Here is a 19,626-nt window from a genome sequence, read left to right on the forward strand (position 1 = left end):
CTGTCTGGGCTACAACTGATTCCAATATGTCAATATCAGGACTCCTTGCCTGAGAAGCACAACCTAAAAGAACATTATATCTGTTTACCTTGTTGATTTGTTTCACAGAGTCACTGCTTATGCATTCAGGTAGGTAAACTATGCTCAGTAATACTAAGAAATGTATACTCTTACCTATCTGATATCACTATTATCTACCCTTGCAGCTTACAGAGACATCTATTTTCAGATGTGAAAAAGTAAAAATCTGTCCTATGGGACAGAGGACGGGAAAACACACATATAAAGTAGCTGCACAGTTCACAGGAAATAATATTTCTCCCTAGGACATGCTGAAGCTGTAAATGTCAAAACAAACTCCATCTTTGAGTAACTACTGCTTTCCTACTCAATGAGGAACACTGTAATCTAAAATCATAAACTGATTCAAACTACATAAGTAAGAAGGAAATACTCCATTCTTACCTGGAGGATTTAAGTCACTTGATCTACAAGTACAATTTCTAAGTAGCCTCAATTCAGAACCAAAGTGACAGAGCTTCAAAAAAGGAGTTTCTGAAAACAAACTGTACATTTATCTGAACTTTGTAGTTTCCAGGAAACAAAATCCTGGATCCACTTCAGTCCAGACTTGACACTGACCTCTTTACACCTAGCCTGGCTTTGCTTTGAGCTCATCAAAACATTGCTTCATTTACATTTCATCTAAGCACTGTCTTTCCTTAAGTCCTATTAACAACTCTACCTTTCCATAGGTAAGAAATCACATGGTTCCTCTGATTTATAGTCCCCCATGTAGCAATGATCTTTATTAGATCATTGGCTTTATCAGACTGCAAGTTTGTCCCTAGAGGTCTTCAGTTGATCGGGCTATGGCAAGTGATACAGTAATATAATTCCAAAGATATTATGACTTGCATTAATAAGACAGCAGCCTCAACCAAATGTTACAGAGAAAATACTGGAATGTGAGAAAATAGACAAATTAAAATGTGGCACCAAGAACTTATTATAAAGAGGATACTGAACAGAAGAACAATGTGTGTTTCAGCTACAAATTGAGCTTGGCTGCTTCCATGGATATAATTCTGAGGGAAAAAAAGACAAAATTTAATCTTTAAATAAATGTTAAAATTTGATAATGTAATCCTAAAATTGGCTATTTTTAAACATTATGAAATTATTAATTCATCTGATGTATGTAAACATTGGATCTGTAGAATTCACCTGTAAAAAGTCTGACTAAAATAAATGCTATTTCTGTGTTATTTATTATTTATTCATACTTATATTTATTTGTACTTATTCACTATACTTATACTATGTTTTCAACCAATGAGAAAACTAGTATTTTAGTGTACAAGACCATGAGGTAAAATAATATAAACTCCATGAAAACAGGGACTACATTTTTCTTATCACTCTATCTAATAATACCTAGTACAGTGCCTAGAAACAGTAAATGGTCAAGTACTTGATCAATTATTCTATTTAGTTGAAGACTGACTTTCATTCTTAGCCAGCTTACTCAAAAGGGATTTAAAAAAAAAAAGTCCCCCTTTTGAGAGTATGGCATAGTCTTTTTAGCAATCGAAGTTCATTATTAATACAGAGCAATTTAAAAGTCAAAACTAAATTGAGTTCCTTCATATACTAGCACTGATCTAACAGGATATTAATCATTAAGGTTAACTTTGGTATATAATGTAAAGAAATCCTGGACTTCCCTTACCACATGTCCTGTGTGGGGATTCTTATGAGCATATGGTGGTCCTCTTATATGGTTCCACATTTGACCAGATGTCATAGCAAGCACAAAACACTAGGAAACAAAAAATAATGAAATACTCATAATATTGTATGGTCCCACTTTAATTAAATTAACAGGTATATGAAAAGCATATCCTCTCAAGTATTACATGAAAAAAAATTTTTCCATAAATGACAAAAAAGCTTATATTTCATCATAAGGATCACAAGAATCAATATTTACTTTGAAAGGAAAGCACTGTTTTAAAATTACAAATAAACTGATACAAGTTTAAAATTGAATACTGAAAAGCCTTTTAGAAGAATTAAAAAAATGGAGATTTTCATAGGGTTGACAGTCTTTCAGATTGAATAAAAACTAGGTACAAGGAGTTCCTTCAAGCTCTTGCCATACTAATGAGATAATGGAGGAAACAAACTGATTTTAAGGTATAAAATAAAAATATCAATATATAAAATCTTTTACCACAGGTAAGAAAGAAACAAAATGCCACCTAACAATGTAATATTAGGAGTTTTATCTAAACAATTTTTCTTCCAACATTCACTCACCAGAGCGGCAAAAGCCCATCCAGTTTTATTAAAGAGAAATTCCATATTGCTCCTTCGAAGATACACAAGTCCACCAATAACAGCCAAAAGCAATCCCAACATAAGGGGACCAGCATAATTAGGGGGTCTAATTACTCTAATCTAATGAAAAGGAGAGAAAAACATTTTAAAGTATGAAATTTATTCATTAAGTATATAGATCAAAATAATTTGAAATGAAAACAATCAAAATCAGTGTGGTTACTTTCATGAAAAAAATCACACTTTTTCTTTTCATCCTAATTAAAATAGCCTATAACGTATCCTAAAATGGTATGGATGCAATATTCTTTTTAACCACAACATAACATCTTTTAGGGACTTCCCAGTGGTAAAGAATCTACCTGCCAAGGCAGGAGATGCAGGAGACAAAGGTTTGATCCCTGGGTTGTAAAGATCCCCTGGAGGAGGAAACGGCAACCCACTCCAGTATTCCTGCCTGGAGAATCCCATGGGCAGGGGAGCCTGGTGGGCTACAGTCCATGGTGTTGCAAAGAGTTGGACATGACTGAAGCAACTGAGCACACATATACATCTTTTAGATTAAGAAGTATTTGCCAAGTACAACTAGATACTCCATGGATTTAGTGAGGACAAAAGAGTGGTTTCCATGCTGAATTGACTAAGTAATAGAGCATGTTTTAATGTCACTCATCAGGATGATTCTGTTAAATGCTACTTATAAAGGGACTGACAAACTATCACCATCTCAGTGATATGAGGACGAGACCAATTAGGACCTCCCAGAAGAATAAGTAGATAATGACAAAGTAACTTTCTACAAAGCAAGGAAACTTACATTGACATCAGTTCTGTCAGCAATCCACCGGGCAATCTGCTCAGCTGAAAATCCACGCACCTGCAACTCATATGTATCACCCCGTTTGGGCTTCCCTTTTGCAGGAAAGTTGATGAAAGTTGGAGCTGAATTCATGTTTAGCTGAATAAAAAGTAGTCCACGAGAATACAGATTACCAAAAAATAATCTTAACAGCAAATATCTTGAAATTTAGGCATTTTACAAAGACAAATAAGCCCAGGTTTAGGTGGGTTAAGTGATTCATCTAAGCAAAGTGGTAAGTAATCCAAGAGTCAAACCCAAGGCTGCTTGTGAAATATAAATTCCTAGCTAAGAAACCTACATTTTACTCCTTTAAAATGGAAAATTTCCCATACCACAATTACTTTAGTCTGTTCAGAGATTATGCAAAAAAAAGAATACATTTATGAGAACCAAAATTGTCTCATGTAGCTTAGGTAATAGGAGAAGGCAATGGCACCCCACTCCAGTATTCTTGCCCGGAAAATCCCATGGATGGAGAAGCCTGGTAGGCTGCAGTTCATGGGGTCGCAAAGAGTTGGACATGACTGAGCGACTTCACTTTCACTTTTCACTTTCATGCATTGGAGAAGGAAATGGCAACCCACTCCAGTATTCTTGCCTGGAGAATCCCAGGGACGGGGGGAGCCTGGTGGGCTGCCGTCTATGGGGTTGCACAGAGTCGGACACCACTAAAGCAACTTAGCAGCAGCAGCAGCAGCTTAGGTAAGCTTCAAATAGAGCACATTCTCAATGTGGAGGAAAGAAGACTGGAGTAAGAGAGTACTCTATTGTAGGGAAAACAAATACAAAATGGTAACCAATTGGCAGAAATAGTCAATTCTAAAAGGTTCATAAGTATTTAGTGATAAGCGTAACATTTCTCTGTCATGAGACCATGGTATTCTTAAGATAACACTGGAATTGCTAAGGTAAAGAATCTATGACCTACTCATTTGCATTGTAACTTTCCTGATGTGATAATACTTGTAAAAAATAGAAAATGTTAAGTCCAGGGAAAAGATGTTCACCAACAGATGCAAGCATTCAGGTACCCTCAGCAGGTAACCCTGTAACAGAGATTGGCTTCTATAAAATAACTATAACTTAAAGACTTCCCTGGTGGCTCAGACGGTAAAGCGTCTGCCTACAGCGTGGGAGACCCAGGTTCAATCCCTGGATTGAGAAGATCTCCTGGAGAAGGGAATGGCAACCCACTCCAGTATTCTTGCCCCCCCCCAGAAAAAAGGGGCTCAAAGAAATATTTTGGGCTTCCCTGGTGGCTCAGAGGTTAAAGCGTCTGCCTCCAATGCGGGAGACCCAGGTTTGATCCCTGGGTTGGGAAGATCCCCTGAAGAAGGAAATGGCAACCCACTCCAGTACTCTTGCCTGGAGAATCCCATAGACGAGGAGCCTGGTAGGCTACAGTCCATGGGGTCGCAAAGAGTCGGATACGACTGAGCGACTTCACTTTCACTTTAAAGACATCAACCAATAAAATAACCCACTCCCTTGTTTTGATTCTATACTTAAGAGTAACCCTTATAAAAGTAGTTTTTTTAGACTTTCCTATAAGGGGAGAGGGTATACCAATTAGGTATATGATTAGTTTGGCCTTCTTGTCAGTAAAAGATGCTGAATTAGTGAATTTAAAAATTAGCTCTTTGGTTACCAATGTCCATGGATTTTTATGGTTTGGCGAGTGTACACAAAGTCTGCAGAGCTAGATAAATTCTGGCTACACTGTTAAATCAGTTTGAGTCTGCAAAACTAAGTCCTGAATAGTGTTCATGCCGCCAAAGTGCTTCCCAAATTTTAGGCCAAACTCTTCAATAGTAGTTTATTTATATGGTAGTCCCCACTTGTCCACAGTTTCACTTTCTAAAGTTTAAGTTACCCGTGGTCAACTGCAGTCTGAAAATACTACGTGGAGAATTCCAGAAATAAACAATTCAAAAATTTTAAATTGCAGCTGTTCTGAGCAGTGTGATGAAATCTCTCACCATCTTACCCAGGATGTGAATGATCCCTTTGTCCAGCATATCCCACCCATTAGACACTTAGTAGCTGTCTTGGTTTTCAGATCAACTGTTGTGATATCACAATGCTTGTATTCAAGTAACCCTTATTTTACTTAATAATGCCCCAAAACACAAAAGTAGTGATGTTGGCAATGAGATATGCCAAAGAGAAGTCATAAAGTGCTTCCTTTAAGTGGAAAGATGAAAGCTCTCAATAAGGACAGAAAAAAAAATCACTTGCTGAGGTCGCTATCTTTGTGAAATTGTAAAGGAAAAGAAATCTGCTAACTTTGCTGTTCGACTGCAAAAATTACGGTAAGTGACAAGTGCTTAATCAAGATAGAAAAGATAAATTTGTATAATAAGATATTGTGAGAGAGACCACACTCACATAACTTTCATTACAGTGAATCTGTTAGTCGCTCAGTCATCCAGACTCTTTACGAACCCATGGACTGTAGACCATCAGGCTCCTCTGTCCTTGGGATTTCCCAGGCAAGAATACTGGCGTAGGTTGTCATTCCCTTCTCCAGGGGATTTTCCCAACCAAGGGATCAAACCTGGGTCTCTTGCAGTGCAGGCCCCTTCTTTACCATCTGAGCCTATACTGTTTTAATTCTTCTATTTTGTTATTATTATTGCTACTCTTACTGTGCTTAATTTATAAGTTAAACTTTATCATAGATAGGTATGTACATATGTATATATAGGAAAAAATATAGTTACATATAGGGTTCAGTACTATTTGCAGTTTCAGAGTCTTAGAATGTATCCCCTGTAGATAAGTGGGGACTACTATACCACCTTTGGATTTAAAATATACATATATACATGTGTGTCTAAAAGAACTATGTAATATATGAAATCCATTTCCTGTACAAAATTAAAAACAAAAAATTACAGGGTTATAGGGACCAACTCCAGTCCATTCTGCCAGCCACTATTACCATTTATAGACCTTTCTGAACTTATTCACATAGATGTGTATATACCAACAGAAAACATAATATTGTTTTGTGTCTGCCTTATTTAACAAAAATGGTATCACATTAACTGAAATATTCTGCATTTCATTTTGCTTTTTTTATTCAACCGTGTTTGAGAGATCTATCCATAACAGTATACACACACACACACACACACACACCAGGGAAGCCCCATATAATATGAGTGGCCCAGATGGTAAAGGATCCACCTACAATGCAGGAGACCTGGGTTCAATCCCTGGGTTGGGAAGATCCCCTGGAGGAGGGCATGGCAACCCACTCCAACATTCTTGCCTGGAGAATCCCCATGGACAGAGAAGCCTGGAGGGCTACAGTCCATGGGGTCACAAAGAGTTGGACACGACTGTGTGACTAAGCACAGCATATATATGTGTGTGTGTGTGTGTGTGTGTGTGTGTGTGTGTGTGTGTGTGTATGTTGAGGCTGGTATATGCTCTCATAGTTTATTAAGTAATTATGCTATTGTTGGCAATTTAGTTTTTTCCTTTTTTCCCAATTAAAAAGGATGTTTTAAGAAATAGTCATGTACACATTTTCCTGTATATATGTAAGAATGCTTCTCTAGAAATGGAATAATTAGTTCATAGAGCAGAAACATTTTAAATGAAGATGGATAGAGCCAACATGCCTTCAAAAGTGGCTGTACCAATTTACACTCCTACCCAGCAACACAGGAAGGTATGTTTCCTCACATTCTTGCCAAAAGTTGATCTAATGGGTAAATATTGTAATAATGTATATAATATATATAATTTAACTTATATAATTATATAACAATATTTATATACTATATAATTTATATAATAACACCATTATTATAATTTGTATTTCCATCATTACTAGTATAACATCTTTACACCAAATCAGCTCTTTAAAAGTATCTTGTAGTCTATAGACACAATCAACAGTGAAAAAGCAATGGGAAAAAAATAATATATCTGATAAGGGGCTAATATTGAGACAACATAAAGAACTACAACTAAAAAACACATTTACTAAAAACTGGGCACAAGAAAAAAAAAAGTTGGGCAAAGGGACTTCCCTGGTGGCACAGTAGATAAGAATTTGCCTTGTAATGCAGGGAACACAGGTTTGATTCCTGATCTGGGAAGTTCCACATGCCATGGAGCAACTAAGCCCATGAGCCAAAACTATTGAGCCAGTGCTCTAGAACCTGGGAGCCACAACTACTGAGCCCATGTGCTACAACTACTAAAGCCCATGTGCCTAGAGCCTGTGCTGTGCAACGAGAAGTACCACAATGAGAAATCCACACACCACAACAAAGAGTAGCCCCCATTCACCGCAACTAGAGAAAGCCCACACAAAGCAATGAAGACCCATCATAACTAAAAATAAACAAATATATTTTTTTTAACTGGGCAAAGGATATGGATAGACATTTCTCAAAAAAGATATACAAATTGCCAACAAGCACATGAAAAGATATTCTACATCTAATCATTAAAGAATTACAAATCAAAACCACAATGAGACACCATCTCACACTCATTAGGATAACTACTATCAAAAAATAAAAAATAATGCAAAATGGTGCAGCTGCTATGGAAAACAATATGAATGTTACTACAAAAATGAAAAATAGAACTACCATATGATCTAGGAATTCCACTTGTGGGTTTAAATCTAAAAGAACTAAAAGCAGGGTCTTGAGGAGATAGCTGCATACCTATGTTAATAGCAGCATTATTCACAATAGCCAAAAGGTGGAAGCAACCCAAGTGCCCATCAACAGATGAATGAAAAAATAAAATGTGGTATATGCATACAATGCAACTTTATTCAGCCTTTCAAAGCAAGGGAAAAAAATTTAATATTTATTTACTTATTTGGCTGCTCTGGGTTTTAGTTGTGGCATGTGAGATCTACTTTACCAACCAGGGATCAAACTCAGTCTCCCTGTGTTGGGGGTATGGAGTCTTAGCCACTGGGGAAGTCCCTGGGACACAACAGGAAAGTCCCAAAAGCAAGAAAATTTGGATGCATGCAACAACATGAATCAACTTTGAGAACAGTACACTAAGTGAAATAAGACAGTCACAAAAAGACAAGTATGTATGATTCCACTTATATGAGGTACTGACAACAGTAAAGTTCACTGAGATAGAAAGCAGAATGATAAGTTTCCAAGGGCTGGGGGAAGAGGGAATAAAGAGTTATGTGATGTATAAAGAGTTTCCGTTTCATTGTACAAGGTGAAAAGAGTTCTGGAGATTGGTTATGCAGAAATGTGAATGTACTAAACACTACTGAACTATATTCAAGAATGGTTAAGATAGTACATTTCAGCATTAGTGGTAAAGAACCTGCCTGCCAATACCAGAGATACAAGAGATGCAAGTTCAATCTCTGGGTTGGGAAGATCCCCTGGAGGACATGGCAACCCACTCCAGTATTCTTGCCTGGTGAATCCTGTGGACAGAGGAGCCTGATGGCTACAGTCCACAGGATCACAAAGAGCCAGACATGACTAAAGCAACTTAGCATGCACACACACATATTTTCTCACAATTAAAATTTGTTTTTAAATCTTATAGGCTTTGACAATCCTTAGATGTTAAAGAGCCAAAATAAGATGTACGGTTTTTGGTAGGTTATCACTTTTTATCCATGCATGGCTTTTGTATGCTGTGGCATATAACAATATTCTTTGGAGAAAGATTCGAATTTATTCCACAGATGGACACACTACCATCCTTATACCACTAACTCTAAATATAGCTCTAAAATGGACATTGATATTAAAAGGTATTTGATGTAGAAGAAAACTTTATGTGTATCTTGGTAAGATAAATGAAATTACAATTTTTAATTTCCAAAACAATCCTTGCTTGAATAGTAGAGAATGAGAAAGCAATTTCTTAAACTCTAAAAACTGTTTCCTTTGGTCTAAAAAAGCCTAAATGCACTAATCTTTTAGGTTGCAGCATGTTTTATGAATACACTGATTTTGATTTATGGCACTGTGTGAGACTAAAATATGACCAGCACAGTAACATACTGTAAAATGGAACATTAAGCCATTCGTTTGATATTTACTTGAACATCTATTATGTGCTTAGCACTAATAGCTACAAGATACTGGCTCTGTCCATAGTAAGTATACTCTAAGAAGGGCTGTCAAGCAACCCTAGGGCTGAAGGATAAAGTAGATAGCAAGCAAAAACAGATGAATAACATAAGAGAGATGGAAATCCTAAAAACAACCACAAAAGAAATACCAGAGATGAAAACCACTGTAACAGAAATGAAGAATGCCTTTGATGGACTCAGTATACAGGACATGGCTGAGGAATCTCTGAGCTAGAGGATTTATCAATACAATCCTTGAAAACTGAAAAATAAAGAGAACAAAGACAAAAAACAAACAAAACAGAATATCCAGGGACTGTGGGTATACAAAAGGTGTAACATATACATAATGGGAATACTAGAAGAAAGAGAAAGGAACAGAAGAAATATTAATGACAGAGAAATTTCCCAAAGTAACATCAGACTCTAAATCACAGATTCAGGAAGCTCTAAGAATAAGTAGTAGATAAATGCCAATAACATACCCATGCATATAATTTAACTCAAAGAAAAAACTCTTAAAGAAGTCAGAGGAATAAAATGCTTTACCCATAAAGTAAGAGAGATAAGAATTACATCCAACTTCTTTTCAGAAACCATGCAAACAGGAAGAAAGTGGAGTGAAATATTTAAAGTGTTGAGAGAAAAAAATACCCTGTGAAATTATTCTTCAAAAGTGAAAGAGAGGGACTTCCCTGGTGGGCCAGTGATTAAGAATCCATGTTCCAATGCATGGGATCCAGGTTCAATCCCTAGTTGGGAAACTAAGATCCCACATGCTGCGGGGCAACTAAGCCTGTGTGCAGCAACTACTGAACCTGCACACCCTAAAGCCCATGTGCCACAACTAGAGAAGCCCTCTCACACTGCGACTGGAGAAAGCCCGCACACCCCAACAAAGAGCCTGTGTGCTGCAATGAAGACCTAGCACAGATAAAAATTTTAAAAATAAACTTCTTCCAAAAAAAAGTGAAGGAGAAATAAAGACTTTCAGACAAACAATCCCTTGCAAGAAATGTTAAAAGAAGTTCTTTAGAGAGAAGGGAAATAAGGCAGGTTGGAAACTTGAATCTACATAAAGAAAGAAAGGGACTGAAGAGGGAATAAGTGAAGGTAAAATAAAAACTTGTTTTTCTTATTCTTAATTAACTAACACATAACAGTTTGTTCAAAATAATAGCAGCAATGTATTCAATTGTATGTGTGTATGTACCTATATATAAGTGAAATGAATGACAGAAATGAGCAAACTCCAGCAGACAGTGAAGACAGGGAAGCCTGGTGTGCTGCAGTTCATGGGGTCGCAAAGAGTGAGACATGACTTCGCAACTGAACAACAACAATCAAAACAGTGTGGTATCCAAAGGAACAGAATAAAAAGCCCAGCAGTAGAACCACATATAGTCATATGATTGTCAACAAAAGAGAAAAAGCAATTACGTGGAGAAAGTATAGTTTTAACAAATGGTGTTAAAATAACTAGATATCCGTGAGCAAAAAAACAGACAAAAAACCCCCACAAAACCTAGACACAGACCATGTCCTGTTCACAAAAAATAACTCAAAATGGGACTTCCCTTGCAGTCCAGTGGTTAGGACTCTGTGCTTCCAATGCAGAAGACATGGGTTGAATCCCTGGTTGGGGAATAAGATCCCGCATGCTGCAAGGCATGGTCAAAAATAGAAAAAAGAAAATAACTCAAAATGGATCAAAGGCCTTAAAATACAAAGACAAAATATAAAGTTCCTAAGAGATAACATAGTAGAAAATCTAGATGACGTCAGATATAGTGATGATTTTTTAGATACAACATCAAAGACAAAATGTATGATAGAAATAACTGATAAGTTGTACTTCATTAAATTTACATGTTTTTGCTGTGCAAAAGACAAAAAGTAAGAGAGTGAGATGACAAGGCACAGACTTAAAACTCAACAAGGGGATCAAACAATCCAATTTTAAAAATGGGGGACACCTGGTGGTCCAGTGGTAAAGAATCTGCCTGCCAAAGCAGGGGACAGAGGTTTGATGCCTGGTCCAAGAAGATTCCACATGTCATGGAAGAACAAACCCTGTGCACCACAACTACTGAGACTGCATTCTGGAGGCCTCCAACCACAACTACTGAAGCCTGAGTGCCTTAGATTCCATGCTTTGCAAAAACAGGAGCCACTGCAAATGAGAAGCCTGTACACCACAACTAGAGAATAGCCCCCACTCACTGCAACTGGAGAAAGTCCATGTTTAGCAATGAAAACCCAACATAGCCAAAAATAAATAAATAATAGGCCTAAGACCTTAACAGACATTTCACCAAAGAAGATACAGAGATGGCAAATGAGCAGTTGAAAAGATACTCCACATTATATGTCATCAAAGAAATGCAGATTACAACAATGAGATACTGCTACACAACTGTTGTTGTTTTAGTTGCTAAGTCGTGTCCGACTTTGCGATCCTATGGACTGCAGCCTATCTGGCTCCACTGTCCCTGGGATTTCCCAGGCAAGAATACTAGAATGGGTTGCCATTCCCTTCTTCAGGGGATCTTCCTGACCCAAGAATCAAACCCACGTTTCCTGCATGAGCTACCTGAGCTACCTGGGAATTAGAATGGTCAAAATGCAGAACACTGATAACACCAAGTGCTAAGGAGGAAGTGGAGCAACAGGAACTTTCATTCACAGCTCTTGGGAATGCAAAATGGTACAGCCAATTTGGAAGATGGTCTGGAAGTTTCTTACAAAACTTAACATACTATGTGTGTGCTGTGCTTAGTTGCTCAGTCATGTCCGACTCTTGCGACCCCATAAATTGTATGTAACCTGCCAGGTTCCCCTGTCCATGGGATTCTCCGGGCAAGAATAGTGGAGTGGGTTGCCATTTCCTTCTCCAGGTGATCTTCCCAACCCAGGAATTGAACTCAGGTCTCCTGCATTGCAGGCAGATTCTTTACCAACTGAGCTACAAGGGAAGCCCTAACATACTATATGATCCAGCAACTGTGCTCCTTGGTATTTATGCAAAGGAGTTAAAACTTGTGTCTGCATAAAAACCTGCATACAGGTGTTTATAACAGTTTTATTCATAACTACTAAAACTTGGAAGCAATCAAGATTTCTTCAGTACATGAAAGAATAAACAAGGTCTCGTATATCCAGACAATGGGATATTATTTAGCTCTTAAAAGAAATGAGCTATCAAGCCATGAAAAGACATGGAGGAACTTTATATTCATATTACCAAGTGAAAGAAGTCAATCTGAAAAGTCTACATACTGTATGATTCCAAGTATATGACATTCTGGAAAAGGCAAAACTATGGAGACAGCTAAAAGATCAGTGATTACCAAGGGTTAGTGTGGAGGGAGGAATTAGTAGAGTACAGAGAATTTTAGGGCAGTGAAAATACTGTTTATGAATACATATTGATGGATACATCTCACTATACTTTTGTCCAAATCAGCAGAATGTACAAGACCAAGAGTGAACTACAATATAAACTATGCACATTGGGTGATTACGATGTGTTAATGGAGGTTCACCAACTGTAACAAACATACCATTCTGGTGGGGGATGTTGATAATGGAGAGGCTATTAATGTGCAGGGGCATAAGACATAACAGAAAACCTTTGTATCTACCTCTCATTTTTGCTGTGAACCATAAGTTCCTCAAAGAATAGTTTTAATTAAAAAAAAAAAAAAAAACGGTAAGAGAGGTCATGATTGATAGAGCCAGTAGGTATAGGATATAGGGCACAGGAAAAAGTTAAATGTTGAAAAAGAAGGAGCTTTTCCACTAAGACAAGCCACAAGAGGTTAAAGACAGGTACTTACCAAGAACTACAGTATTACACAATAGTGGGATTCTTGTTCTGAATTAAAAAGTTACTTGATAAATTGTTCACTTAAAAACAAAGTGGTACTTTTTTTTATTATATTTTACCACAAAATATATATATATAAGTTTACATGATTTCTACCCAATTTCCATATTCTAATAAGTTAGTATTGACCACCATATTTCATGTTTAGCTTAAGTTCAGCTTTTATTTCACTAACTACTCTAGATCTTACATAAGACAAGTCCTATTTAACTTCTTGCAGCCGTTGAAAAAGAGGTATTCCACATTATATATAGTTTACCAATTTCTATTTAACAGAATAACCAAATAGCTTACCATCTGAAATACATCAGAGCCTTCATCAAAATCCACCATAGCAAAAAATATCCTGTTGGTAAATGCACTGGAGTATCGCCAGGAGTTTGCAAGGATCTGGAATTCTTCATCAGCTTGCCTGGATGCAATTAGATTTGTAAAGATAACATATAAAACATTTTTAAAAACAATCTAGTGCAAGTCAGGCTCTGTTGATAGGGTTAGGACAAACCTTGGAAAACACTGCCACTGTTTTGGCATAAGAGAAATCTTATATCAAGAGTTGGGGATTTCAACAAGACGTAGTGATTATCTGACTCTGCTTCATACTTTGTGCCTGTTTCTTATCAAAAAGCTCCTTCTAAATTCACTGGAAAAAAATCTAGCTACAATTTTTAATAGGCTAAATTACTTCTAAGAGTTCAAAGACAAAGAATTGAGATTAGTTGAAAGCTCAAGCTATATTTTACTTTTCCCTGATTTCCCATATGCTTTTAGTTCTAAGATCTGACATTTTTTCATCTGTGATTATCTTTTTTTGGTTTATCTTAAATTTGAATTTAATAGTATCATACATTTTCACTTCATAAATACGGTAACACTAACAACTGGCAATGACAGCTACAAGTTAACTGAAAGATTAAGGAGTGTAAATAGGGATCATAATATTAAATTAAGAGATGAGTAACAGTATAAGAAAAAATATTTTCAGTGAATTCTAATTGACAAGAAAATAGCTTTCCCCCTCAAAATGGAATTTACATGATTGTGAAGTAAACCTTAAAGTTTATTCTATAGTTTCCAATTGTTGTTTGTTGTTTTAGTCGCTAAGTCATGTCTGACTCTTTGCGACTGCATGGACTGTAGCCTGCCAGGCTCCTCTATCCATGAGATTACCCAGGCAAGACATCAGAGTGTGTAGCCATTTCCTTCTTCAGGGTGTGATTATCTTTTAATTCTATCCCTCCACATTTATTTTCATTGCTGTCACCTAAAGTTAGATCTTTAATATCTGACATTTGAATATTAAAATTCTTAACTCTATTTTCTCCTCCTCCAATCCTTAAACATTGCAATATACATCAATCTTTCTAAATAACTACTTTTTTGATACTCTTCCTCTTCTCAGAAACCACTGTTGCTTTTTTATTACCTTCAGAACACAATGTCCAAGCTCTTTCACTGCTTATTCAAGGTTCTTTATCATCTATTTCCAAATAATGCATCTAGCTTTTACACAACCTTCAGTCAGTTCAGTCGCTCAGTCATGTCCAACTCTTTGCGACCCCATGGACTGCAGCACACTAGGCCTCCCTGTCTATCACCAACTCCTGGAGTTAACTCAAATTCACGTCCATTGAGTCAGTGATGCCATACAACCATCTCACCTTCTGTCATCCCCTTCTCCTCCCACCTTCAATCTTTCCCAGCATCAGGGTCTTTTCAAATGACTCAGTTCTTTGCATCAGGTGGCCAAAGTATTGGAATTTCAGCTTCAGCATCAGTCCTTCCAGTGAATATTCAGGACTGATTTCCTTTAGGATGGACTGGTTGGCTCTCCTTGCAGTCCAAGGGACTCTCAAGAGTCTTCTCCAACACTACAGTTCAAAAGCATCAATTCTTTGGTGCTCAGCTTTCTTTATGGTCCAACTCTCACATCCACACATGACTACTGGAAAAACCACAGCCTTGACTAGCAGACCCTTGTTAGCAAAGTAATGTCTCTGCCTTCTAATGCCTCTGTCTAGGTTGGTATTACTCAATCTCAAACAAGATCTCTTAATTCCAGCACTTTACTCCTATCTCTGTACCTTTCCACACATCATGTCTTCTAAACAGAATATCCTACTGACATGTAAATCTGATCCATCTGTCTAGCCCTAGTACAAGTCCTACCTTCTCTATTAGGTCAAACCTAACCATTCCTGTTATATGTCCTTCCTGAAATTTTATGCATTTATTATGTACACAATTCATTTAGTACTTAATCATAAACTGTCTCATACTGACAGCTAAATTTTCATATGTGGAACTCATTTCCCTAGCCAGATGATAAGAGTGAACAGCACTCTGGGATCAAGCACTCTTATACTTCTCATCCTAAGAGCACCAACTACATAGTATTATACTAATTACTGTTGCTTAATTTTAGTTATTTGAATGAGTTTAGGAAAATGCGAGCTAATTTAAAATTTGGTCTTATAAAAAGATACTATTAAAAACATTAAGAATTCCATTAATTTGCATAATTATGAAGGACTTTGTTTTCTGACATTTTTGTATACTCATGATTGCCAGTAAGTAAACTGACTGAATTATGAGTAATTGCAGAGTTTAAGTTTATTCATAGTTAACACTTACTATTCTTTTTCCTTCTTCTACCTACTTTCCATTTATATTCAGCATAATCCCATCCCTGAAAAAGAAGAACAGCACTCTGGGACCAAATATCTGGCCTATCTCCTACCTCTGGGGAGGAAATCTTTAAGAAGTGTTATAAAGGCTTGGGGAAGCATAACACACTATTCTGAAAGAAGGCTGTCTATTTCTTCACATGGGCTCAGGCTACCAGAATTTGGAAAACCTCCCAAGATTTTACTAGTTTTTCACAGGGTAGCTGTATCATTTCCTTTAAAGTGATTTCCCATTGCCAGTCCAGGTTCGATGTACGATGCTGGATGCTTGGGGCTGGTGCACTGGACGGCCCAGAGGGTTGGTATGGGGAGGGAGGAGGGAGGAGGGTTCGGGATGGGGAACACATGTATACCTGTGGCGGATTCATTTTGATATTTGGCAAAACTAATACAATTATGTAAAGATTAAAAATAAAATAAAATTAGAAAAAAAAAAAAAAAAAAGAAATAAAAAAAAAAAAAAAAATAAAGTGATTTCCCAGACCACACATATGATCTAAAAATATAAGTAAATGAATAACAAAAAGCAAAAGCTATTTTATTTTTTAGTATCCACTATTTTTAATTATCTATAATGTTTTTGTTTAAAGAAATACCTTTTTTCCTAAAAGCATTCAGAAATAGTAAAATCAAATCAACTAAGCATTGTTTGATGAAAGTTTAAGTGAGATTAGTCTCCATTTCTAAGGTTTAAAATTACTACAAAATAATCTAGAAAAAAGAAATACCTCTACATCATGAATCTTTGTTTTCTTAAAAAGTTCTCCTGTAATTCCAAATTTTGGATGCAGTCACCATTATTGCGATAATAAATATCTCTAGCTTTCAGTATACCATTAAAAAAACTGGAAACTGTTTCTTCCAAAAACGAAAGATTTGTTTTACCTAACTTCTGGGACTGTTGTCATAAAACAAGAGCACACAAGTACTACATCAATGCTATCAACATGCATTTATATAACTTGATATCAATTTATGATTTTTAGATTTTCTGTTATTTCTATGATGGTTACCATGATACTTTATCCTTGCTTTTTGTCCCTCCCCCACTAATATGGACAAAGACTGGGGACTTCCCTGGTGGTCCAGTGCTTGAGAATCTCCCGTCCAATGCAGGAGAGGCAGGTTCAATTCCTGGTCAAGGAACTAAGATGCTACATGCTGCAGGGCTACCAAGCCTGCACACCACAAATAGAGAAAAGCTGGTATGCTGCAATGAAGACCCAGTGCAGCCAAAATAAATAAATAAACAAAACCTTTAAAAAAAGACTATAAAAGAGTAGTACTATTATATGTTAGTGAGAAGGGGATGGCAACCCACTCCAGTATTCTTGCCTGGAGAATCCCCATGGACAAGGGAGCCTGATGGGCTGCAATTCATGGGGTCACAAAGAGTTGGACATGACTTAGCAACTAAGCACAGCACACTATGTGTTACTACAGACACACTAAGTAAGGTATACACATTCATTGTTTATGTACCCACTGAACTAATCTCATTCTTCTGGGATTGAAAAATGGTTAAAATATTTTGAGTTATTTAATTTTTAAAGTGTAGTTGAAAGTTCATACTTGCACACGACACATTGTCTATGAAGTTGGAGAGCAGTGAACATGACAATAACGGAGTAGTTTCTCGGTGGGGCTTTAACAAGGCGACGGAACTTGTCTCCATTCATTCTTATTACAGGCCTTTTATTGGTCCATTCCATCAGTTGACTAACCTTTTCAGACAACACCATCTAAAAAAAAGATAAAGAAAGAATGCCATTAATACTCTCAACTTGGAATTTAAAGTATTTTTTAACTAGGCAACTGAAAATCAAGAAAAATAAGCAGAGGTACACAAAAAATATAAGAGAACTAAAAATTAAATTTGGTACTTGGGCCTGATGATGATAATTATTCTTAAAATTATATTATTTCATGATGAGATTTAAACATATACTATATTTGTATGTGCATGATTTATTTCCTAATAAATAAAATAAAATCATAAAAATTTTCATTGGCCAATGATTCCAAAGTGGGAAGAGCTACTCTATCTAATTTTAAGGCTTATTATACAGCTTCAGTAAGCAAGGCAGGGTGATACTAATAAAAGGATAGATACACAGATCAATGGAACAGAAATAAGACCTTGAAACAGACCTACACAATTATGGCCAAAGGTGCAGGATCAACTCAGCCTTTTCAATAAACGGTACTGAAACAACTGGATATCCATAGTCAAAAGTAAGAACCTCAAACAGAACTTCACAACTTATTCAAAAATTAATTTAAAAATGGATCACAAAATTAAATGTAAAAATGAAAATTATTAAAAATTAGGAGAAAATATTCAGGATCAATGAGTAGGCAAAGAGCTCTTAGACTGACAACAAAAGCATGATTCAAAAAAGAAAAAAAATTGCTCTTCCGCCGCCATTTTAAATCCAGCTCCATACAACGCTCCGCCGCCGCCGCCGCTGCTGCGACTCGGTCTGCGCGCCAGCACCTTCCGGCCGACCACTCCACTGCTATGGAAGACATGAACGAGTACAGCAACATAGAGGAGTTCGCCGAGGGATCCAAGATCAACGTGAGCAAGAACCAGCAGGATGACGGTAAAATGTTTATTGGAGGCTTGAGCTGGGATACAAGCAAGAAAGATCTGACTGAATATTTGTCTTGATTTGGGGAAGTTGTGGACTGCACGATTAAAACAGATCCTGTTACTGGAAGATCACGAGGATTTGGATTTGTGCTTTTCAAGGATGCTGCTAGTGTTGATAAGGTTTTGGAACTGAAAGAACACAAACTGGATGGCAAATTGATAGACTCTAAAAGGGCCAAAGCTTTAAAGGGGAAGGAACCCCCAAAAAAGGTTTTCGTGGGTGGATTGAGCCCAGATACTTCGGAGGAACAAATTAAAGAATATTTTGGAGCCTGTGGAGAGATTGAAAATATTGAACTTCCTATGGATACAAAAACAAATGAAAGAAGAGGATTTTGCTTTGTTACATATACAGATGAGGAGCCAGTAAAGAAATTGTTAGAAAGCAGATACCATCAAATTGGTTCTGGGAAGTGTGAAATCAAAGTTGCACAACCCAAAGAGGTATATACACAGCAACAGCAACAACAAAAGGGAGGAAGAGGTGCAGCAGCTGGTGGGCGAGGTGGTACTAGGGGTCGAGGCCGAGGCCAACAGAGCACTTAGGGCAAGGCATCCCGAGGGGGTGGCAATCACCAAAACAATTACCAGCCGTATTAAAGGGGACACTGCAGAAAACAGGAAGAGATTGCTAAAGTAACCATCTTGCAGGAGGACATTGAAGATTGGTCTTCTGTTGATCTAAGATGATTATTTTGTAAAAGACTTTCTAGTGTACAAGACACAATTTGTGTCCAACTGTATATAGCCGCCAATTAGTTTTCTTTGTTTTTACTTTGTCTTTTGCTATCTGTGGTATGACTCTGTGGATTTGTGTTTATACAGACTTTATTTGTATGATTACATGTTAAACCTCAAATAAATGCTTCCTTACATGAAAAAAAAAAAAAAAGAAAAAAAATGATAAACTGGACCTCATCAAAATTAAAAACTTTTGCTCTGTGAAAGACCCTGTAAGGAGGATATGAAGACAAGCAATAGAGTGGGAGAAAATATTTTGAAACTACACACCTAAAACAGATTAGTAGTTTGAATATATTTTAAAACCATCAAAATTTAGAAAAGCAAACAAAATAGACAAGACATCAAGAG

At 36.8% G+C, this 19,626-nt stretch overlaps 1 protein-coding gene and 1 pseudogene across 3 annotated transcripts in view; one reads left to right on the forward strand and one right to left on the reverse strand.

Moving 5' to 3' along the window:
• The window catches only part of MAGT1 (magnesium transporter 1), a 49,171-nt gene that overhangs the window by 15,023 nt on the left and 14,522 nt on the right, over positions 1-19,626 (reverse strand). The window contains exons 2-7 of one of the 2 annotated variants that reach the window (XM_086387291.1): positions 17,451-17,620; positions 13,486-13,603; positions 3,161-3,301; positions 2,323-2,463; positions 1,733-1,822; positions 1,025-1,088 (exon numbers count right to left, since the gene is read on the reverse strand). In XM_086387291.1, the coding sequence (XP_086243417.1) occupies positions 1,025-1,088; positions 1,733-1,822; positions 2,323-2,463; positions 3,161-3,301; positions 13,486-13,603; positions 17,451-17,620 (724 nt within the window). The remainder of the gene's footprint in view (positions 1-1,024; positions 1,089-1,732; positions 1,823-2,322; positions 2,464-3,160; positions 3,302-13,485; positions 13,604-17,450; positions 17,621-19,626) is intronic. The other variant, XR_015158790.1, reaches the window with a different exon arrangement.
• LOC147340667 (heterogeneous nuclear ribonucleoprotein D-like pseudogene) lies at positions 18,326-19,177 on the forward strand (annotated as a pseudogene). The gene has a single exon (XR_015158791.1). The product of XR_015158791.1 is annotated as a heterogeneous nuclear ribonucleoprotein D-like pseudogene (transcript).

Source organism: Bos grunniens, chromosome X (genome assembly GCF_055505025.1).
Source record: "Bos grunniens cultivar Pamir isolate PY7600 chromosome X, Bosgru_T2T1.0, whole genome shotgun sequence".
Classification (NCBI taxonomy): Eukaryota; Metazoa; Chordata; class Mammalia; order Artiodactyla; family Bovidae; genus Bos; species Bos grunniens.